The sequence below is a fragment of the Chenopodium album genome, chromosome 4 (assembly GCF_948465745.1).
Source record: "Chenopodium album chromosome 4, dcCheAlbu1.1, whole genome shotgun sequence".
Classification (NCBI taxonomy): Eukaryota; Viridiplantae; Streptophyta; class Magnoliopsida; order Caryophyllales; family Amaranthaceae; genus Chenopodium; species Chenopodium album.
This window is the reverse complement of record NC_137837.1, coordinates 13,812,736-13,821,441: the sequence shown is the minus strand read 5'-3', so window position 1 is coordinate 13,821,441 and position 8,706 is coordinate 13,812,736. Positions and strand designations below refer to the sequence as shown.

Genomic DNA, 8,706 nt, shown 5'->3' with positions numbered 1-8,706 from the left:
TGTATAGGGCAGCCAATCTTCCTAGGTTATGAAACCCTAGGAGCATGATCTCCCACTTCCCTATAAATACCCCATCATTTTATGATGGAAGGGGAGAACACACAATTCTAAAAGGCACAATGCCCAAAATATGCTCTCACTTCTCTCTACTTTCTCTCTCTAAAATTCCGTTTTCCGGTCACTAACTTGATCGTCGGAGGCGGATCTCCGGTACACCGGAGATCCGTTGTTTTGCAGGTGTTCAGGCCATACGAGTGTTGCATCCCGGATCTGTCTCCCGCGGGAATCCATACCCCCCTTTCGGGTTATCCAAAAAATGCCCGAAACAACCTCAAACTTGAACGCCACTGGGATCATACACTTAAGCATGGTGGCGTCCAAAGGGAAAGAAGCTAGAGCAAAAGAGTCGCCAACAAGTTTTAGGAACTTGTAAACCGTTCACGAGGTGAAGGTTACACCCCTTAACGATCCAAGAGATCGTCAACTCCAATAGGTTTGGAACCATGACTGGTAGTTCGGGGATGAAGGTACAAATCCAACCTAAAAGAGATTGAACCTGCCCTAATAATAGGCCTCTACTTTATTCTGATCGTATTCATGTGCGCTTTCTGACTAACATGCAATCAATAGGATTAACCCTAAACCTGACTATCTATGTTGGTTGAATATTAATGCACAAATAAATCTATTATTGGCGATCACTTGAATTATAATCATATTAACCCTAAACAACATTATTAATTATCTTATTAAGCGTGATTACAAGTACTAAATTCCCTTTAAACATGTATAAAAGGCGTGATCAAGCAATAACAATAAATATATCAAGCAACATAATAATCATAATAATATAAAAATTATAATCATAATATAAAAATTATAATCATAATCATAACAATTATAATAATCATAATAATAATAATTAAAAAAATAATCATAATCATGTTAAAGCATAATAATAGCAAGATCCTAGGCATGATACTAACAAGATTAATAACAAACCCTAACATGTCACTAAACATTAAAGATCAAATATTTAGCCCTAACATGATACTAACAATCATAAATATTAGGAAGAACATAAAAGGCATCATACTTTTAATCATACTTGATATTAAAGTTACCCTAGACATGATACTAGGAAGATCAAAACGCCCTAACATAACACTAGGATGCATAATAACAACCTAAGCATGATTTCTATATCATAATATCAATGTAAACAATAAAAACCATTAAAGCACTTACTTGGATGCCTCGTACCTCTTTCTAATAACAAAATACACACATTAGTACCTTCAAGGAAAATAATAATCAAAAAATTAAATTAAATAATTAAAATGGAGATTTGGGACCAAACCCTCAGAAATATCAAACCTTTCACGTCTAGGGCAAAGGCAACTTCGAATTATGCTAGGTATTTCTTGGTCTTGTGAATGCGGAATTTTGTATGAAGGGTGGTTTAGAAGAGAGAGAGAGAGAAGCTTCTAGCTTTAAGAGAGAAGAGTTAGAAAACTAAGAAATTGATGATTGTAGATGAGAATTGGTTATTGAAAACGGAGTTTTTAGGAGGCTATTTATAGAGAAAATCATCCAAAAAGATAGAAAATCGAACCAGAGTTCTGACGCGAAAAAACGAAGTTAGCGCCAGGCGCTGACATTAGCGCCAGACGCTAATGCTAGCGCCAGGCGCCAAGCTTAGCGCCAGGCGCTAATGCTGGCGTTAGGCGCTAATCAGGATTTTGACGCGTTTTCTAAAATCAGATAGAATTTAACCGTACAGGAGAATAAAACCGTATTTTCCTCAAAAACATTCTTTTATTCTAATTAAAACTCTAAAAAGTCAACAAAAGTCAATTTATCAATGCTAATTGAATTAGGAATGAAAAGAACCTTCTAGAAGAATCTAGAAGACTAAAACCATTCCTAATTGCATTAGGAATGATAAATCCATATTAGGCCCTCCTCTAGATTATTGGGCCGCATATAAGGTTCAAACCGGGCCCAATTTAGTAATTTGGCCATAACTTCCTCATTATTCATCGGAATTGGGCTTATAATATATCGTTGGAAAGCTCTTAAAATAGGTTTTCATGGACCAATCAAACTGGATTGGCTGTTTTCTTAAAATAGGTTTTCAAAAACAGAGAGAAGAGAAAAGAAATTAAAACTATCCGCAACACTAGACTTTCCACACTTTCACTTCATTCGATTATGATTCGAAGTGAAAGGTACTCATCACCGGGTTTGGTTTTGGGGAGACACAAATGGGTGTCTACAGGGTCCTGTATAGCATAAAGTTTGTTAGTAAATTGCATGACACAATTTAAGTCATCACATAATTGAGTCGCCAAAATTAAATTACAATTCAATTGCGGTTCATAAAGAACATTCTCAATAGTCAAGCCCCCTTGCAAAATCACTGAGCCAATTTTGTTAGAATTGGCATATTTTCCATCCGGCAATCCCACCAGACAATTTTGAACAGTAGAAACATTCGTCAACAATGATAACTCGCAAGTGACATGATTTGATGCCCCGGTGGAGCTAGTATAAAACATATTCTTGGGCCTCAACCATCAGGTTAAGCTTTTGGTTGAGTTGGTCCTTTAACATGGTATCGGAGCCAACGTGACACAAAGGTCACAAGTTCGAATCTCATCCGCCCCTCCTTCAAAGTGGAATTAATTCGCACTAGGTATGGGTGGGTCTGTGTTGCATCCACATTTCAAGCCCAAAGGGCCTTTCATGTGAGAGGGAGTGATAGAGCTAGTATAAAACATATTCTTGGACCTCAACGTTCAGCTTAAGCTTTTAGTTGAGTTAGTCTTTTAATAGGCGTTCATCTGTTCAACTTGCTGAAGATCAGGTAAGTGAGTCCATATAGCTTTCAGCTCAGGCGCCCAGCGGCCCCATGAGTGCATTGCATGTCTATCTTATCATATATATATATATATATATATATATATATATATATATATATATATATATATATATATATATATATATATATATAACGTTTAAAGTGATTAATGCATCAAAGTAACTATTTTATGAATTCTTTCTTTGTCTTCAAATTATGTTAAAGCATAGTTTACCCCATGAGTACATTGCATGTCTATCTTATCATAAATATTTTTTTTTTCTGAAAACGTTTAAAGTGATTAATGCATCAAAGTAACTATTTTATTAATTCTTTCTTTGTCTTCAAATTATGTTAAAGCATAGTTTGCCCCATGAGTACATTGCATGTCTATCTTATCATAAATATTTTTTTTTTTCTGAAAACGTTTAAAGTGATGATTAATGCATCAAAGTAACTATTTCATTAATTCTTTCTTTGTCTTCAAATTATGTTAAAGCATAGTTTGCTTCAATCAAAAAAAAAAAAAAAAAGTTAAAGCATAGTCTATGTATCCATAGTACACTTCGTATATAATTTTATTTTATTTTATTTATTTATTTTTTTTTTTTTTTGGAACCAAAAAAGGTAGTATTAATTCAAGGATAAAGCATCCGACAATACATAGGGTGAAATCTCACAAGAAACATGATTTACCCACACTTATTCACTACCAAAGGGAATTAATCTAGCTAGATGATGGGCGACAAAATTCCCATCTCTTTTAACATGAGACCAAGATACATTATCAAAATTACACGAAAGCGAAAATATATCCTCAAGTATAGCATCCAACTCCGTTAAATAAATCGAGGCATTTGTGAGGCATTTGATCAAGATTTCATCATCAGACTCAACGATCACTTTCTTGCAATCTAAGGCATAAATGATGGTGAATATTACAAACAATTTGGTAATAAAAAAAGAGTAAGCCACACCAATTGCTATAATGGTACATAGTTCCCCTTCCAATTATCGGTGATTTTTGGGATTGATTTTCATAACATGCCCTTGTGGCTCTATAAACAACCACAAAAATAAAAAATAAAATAAAAATAAAAACTTAAATTGTTACACTCTTCATTTCATAAAGTATTTCCTGTATACGTTTATTGCTGTAAATATTTGATTGCAAAAATTTTTAATCAATAAAAAACAGATAGAAGATAAATTTGTTCCCTTATAAATAAACTTCATTAGACTTCAATAATTCTTCATAAAACCAAAAGACACTCTAGTTATCCAAAATACTTCAGATTTCAATATTAAATAAACTCAATTTTTCCTAAAAAATATGCAGTGCTCGATTGAGGAAACAAATGTTGTTCGTCCTCTTGCACATTATCATCCAGACCTTTGGGGCGATCGCTTCTTCAACTATACTCCTCCAGATACGGTATGATTTACACTTACTCCGTACGTAACATAAAAGTTAAACCAAAATTTGACATTATTTGAATAAAAATTTGTATCTTTCAAAAAAAAAAAAAAATGAATATAAATTTGTAAAGTTAAAGATTATTAAAAACTTTCCAATTATAAAAGTTTAATATAAAATTCGATCTAATCTAGTTTGATAAGATTATTCTTTAAAAATAAGCAAATACTTCATATCAACTTATATACCCAGTGAGTTGAATTGAACATATCCTTAAAAGGTGAAAAGATATGGTATAAAAAAATCGTCCATAAGTGAAAATATGATCTACCTTTTTCTTTTTGACTATTGGCTTAGGTTACCCAAGGCCAAATGGAGCAAGAAGCTGTAGCACTTAAAGAGCTAGTGCGTCAAGAACTTTTGGTCATTGACAAGGACCCCAAAGAAAGGCTTATACTTCTAGATGACATAATTCGATTAGGAGTAGCATATCACTTTGAAGATGAAATTGAAGACATCTTAAAAAAATTCTATAATAAGTTTTATGTTGATGGCTGCTATGAGGATGATCTTTACTATGTTTCACTACGCTTTCGTCTTCTACGACAACATGGCTTCTATGTTTCAAGTGGTATGACACCATCTACATCACCATTAGATTGTGCTTGCATATAGTTTTGTGTTAATTTACTTGTGATTAAAAATACATTATTTTTATGTGAAAAAACAGATGTATTTGAAAAGTTCAAATGTGAGGAAAAGGAACGCTACTTTAAGGATTGCTTAACAAGTGATGTGCAAGGTTTATTGAGCTTGTATGAAGCGTCATATCTAGGAGTACATGGAGAGAAAATACTCGACGAAGCCCGTGCATTTGCTACTACTCATCTAACTTCCTATGCTACACAACTAAGCTCTCCCATGGCCGAACAAATACACCATGCCCTAAAACTACCCCTCCATCGACGCAGTATAAGGCTAGAATCACGGCTTCAAATCTCATTTTATGAATCAAAGTCTTGCCACGATGAAACTTTACTTAAATTTGCAAAGATAGATTTCAACTTGCTTCAAATATTTCATAACATTGAACTTAGAGATCTTACCAGGTAAATAAATATGTGCGGTAACTTGTTATACTACCTCTGTTATATATTATGCGCAACTTTAGGGTTTTATTTGTGAAGTATAAAAGATTCAAATGTTGCACATAATATATAATGGAGGTAGAAGATACAAGTATTTTATTTAGCTTGTGTGGCTGAATCATTCAAAATATTTCTTATTTGTAAATTCCCAACTATTATTTTGGTTAAACTTAGGTGGTGGAGAAGGCTCGACATGCTAAATAAGATGCCCTTTGTGAGAGATCGAGTGGTAGAGGCTTACTTCTGGATCTTGGGAGTATACCATGAACCTAAGTACTCGTACGCGAGGATGTTGCTTAACAAATTGTTCAAGATTATATCCGTCATTGATGACATCTACGATGCTTATGGAACTATTGAAGAGTTAAAACCCTTCACACAAGCCATTCAAAGGTTCGTTACCATGAATGCATTAGGCCAAATCAAACTAAATTTAGTTTTCTGTACTAAATCTGTTTTAAAACCTTATAATTATTGAACTAACTAGAACTTTTGACATGATGAAATATTAGGTGGGATAAAAGCTGCATCGAAGAACTCCCGAGCTACATGCGAGTAATTTATCAAGTTATCTTAGACACGTTTGAAGAAATTGAGCAAAACTTAGCTTTGGAGCAACGATCATTTGCCGTTTATCATCTCCAACAAGTACATGCTAAGGCTTTATCTATAATATGTGAACTGGCTAAAAGTTTAGCTTTATATATTAGTTATATGATAATATAAGTATAAACTAAAAATTAGTTTCTCTTTGAAATTATATAAGAACATACTTCAATGTCTATTTCTATTTGATAGATGAAAGCTTTATTCCAAGCTTACTTACAAGAAGCTATTTGGCGTCATCAAAATGTTGTTCCTACATACGACGAATACATGAAAAATGGCATCATAAGCTCCGGCTATTTGTACGTAATAACTGCCTCTTATCAAGGCATGGGGGAGTTAGCGACAAAGGATGCCTTTGAATGGGTCGACCATAGAACAAAGGCTCTAAACGCTTCATGCATACTCGCCAGGCTCTTGAATGACATTGGTAGCCATAAGGTATGTACTAGCAGTAGTCTCTTAGCTTGGTTACAACCAACTCGAGCTCAAGATATGATATACTTCCTTTGTTTCTATTTAGTTTGATAATCAGATTTTATTTTTAGTAGTTGGACATGCAAATACTTCATACGTGGCTAGACTGGCTACATATAAATTCTTCTAATTGATAAAGTATATTAGACATGTATCTTGCTTAACAAAAACAAATTAAACTGTGGATTATTGAATTACTATGAACATAGCATACTATAACTCTATAAGCACGTCTATCATGAGTATAAATATCATTCATGTTTAGAAATATCTTTTCCTAGGTTTATTTTAGGTGGAGTATATTTAGGCCCCGTTCTCTTCTCCTTAATTTTGTCGAACAGAAATTATTTTTACTGAACTGAAATTAATTTAGCTGAACTTAAATTATTTTTACTGAACTTAAATTAATTTTACTGAAGTGAAATTATTTTTGCTGAAATGAAATTATTTTTACTGATTTTCTACTATAATTCCTCTTTAAGAAAGCTGAATTTTACTGAACTGAACTTATTTTTACTGAACTGAAATTATTTTTACTGAACTGAAATTAATTTTACTGAATTGAACTTATTTTTACTGAATTGAAATTATTTTTACTTAATATTATTTTTTTAAGGTGGAGAGAACAGGGCCTTAGTATAAACCAATTTTAGGCTATGTGAATCAGTTTAAATGGTTTTTATCATGATATCAAGAGTAGTTGTGACAAAATGAATAAATAAATAAATAAAAAGGCCACAACATATTCAAAACTAAACCAGCTCTTATTTGACGTAGAATATTTAATTTAGCACTGGGTATGGGGATGCCGATATTACATTCACATTTCAAGCCCCACATACTTAGGATTGGTTTTTTGTATGTACGGATTATGATAGGATTGATTTATATACTCTATCAATTTGTTTTTATTTACTTGTTCTTTATTTTATAGTTACCCTTTGAACTTATATATTAATAAAATTCACAACCTTACCGTAATATTAACTGGTTTGTTACTAATAATAATCATAGCGATTTCTTTCAAAATAATAATAATAATAATAATAATAATAATAATAGCAATAGCGGTTATATACTAATGCTCTCAATCTAACTCATTATTTCATTTTTTAATGGACTTTTTTTTAGTTCGAAAAGAGACGAGGCCATGTTTCATCTGCAATAGATTGCTACATGGATCAATTTGGAACCTCCATGGAAGAAGCTACGAAGGCGCTCCGATCACACATTGAGGAAGCATGGAAGGACATTAATGAAGAATTGATTGGGCCAATAATTGTTCCAAAGCCTTTGCTATTTCGAGTCATAAACTTATCAAGGACATTATATGACGTTTATCACATTGATGAAGATGGCTATACTATTGGTACTTTAATGCAAGAAAAAGTTGCCACAATTCTTATTCATTCTATCACATCATAAATTATACAACGTATATGGATTTTGTGTGTCTCTTTTATCACCTTATAATTTTACTTTTGTATTGAGAAATTTACTTTTGGTTATGATGTAATGATTTGAGTTGAAATGTTTTGTTTCTTAACTTTAGAGCATCATCATAAATTCATAATATTTGAATTTCTTGTAAGAAAGATGCATGCATCCTGTTTATATGATTATAACATCAACTTCTTTTTAAAGAATTCACGGGGGTAGTATCAAAGTCTTCTGTATATTGTAATTGTATTAATGAGTACTCCCTTTGTTTCGTATTAATCGCAACGCTACAGTGTTCACAAAGTTTAAGAAAATTTATAGGGTGAATTTTTTATAATATAAAGTATTGTTGGTAGGACTGAGAAATAATTATTAAAAAAAAAAAAGTAGTATAAGTGTGGTTGGTAGGAAAGAGAAATAATAAAATATTTGTAAAAGTGGGGTTAATGGGAGAGAGAAATTATAAAATAATGGTGGGTTCTTTCCCATTATAAAAGTGTTGCAATTAATATTTCGAAATGCATTATGAAGTTAGAACCCCTATTTGAGACCAAATTATTTTAGAGCCTAGTTCAATTACTAATTAGGACTAAAACGTGTTCATAATCTTTATAGATGTTTAATTTTGATTTATAATAAACCTAAATACGTCAAATGTAGTGATTGGACCAAATGGGTCTTACATTGTTCAAAATCGAGCTAATCAGATTAAGTAAACACCTAATATCTGTGCATGGCCTATACAGTTAGATAGC

The 8,706-nt window shown here is 32.4% G+C and overlaps 1 protein-coding gene across 1 annotated transcript; it reads left to right on the top strand.

Moving 5' to 3' along the window:
- Positions 1–4,133: 4,133 nt before the first annotated feature.
- On the top strand, positions 4,134–7,942 carry LOC145626726 (putative sesquiterpene synthase). Its single transcript, XM_081679195.1, has 7 exons — positions 4,134–4,298; positions 4,638–4,911; positions 5,011–5,389; positions 5,603–5,821; positions 5,941–6,076; positions 6,227–6,475; positions 7,643–7,942. Exons 1-7 carry the CDS (start codon positions 4,197–4,199, stop codon positions 7,934–7,936), a joined length of 1,653 nt encoding a protein of 550 aa, XP_081535321.1. The 5' UTR covers positions 4,134–4,196; the 3' UTR covers positions 7,937–7,942.
- The last annotated feature ends 764 nt before the right edge of the window (positions 7,943–8,706 follow it).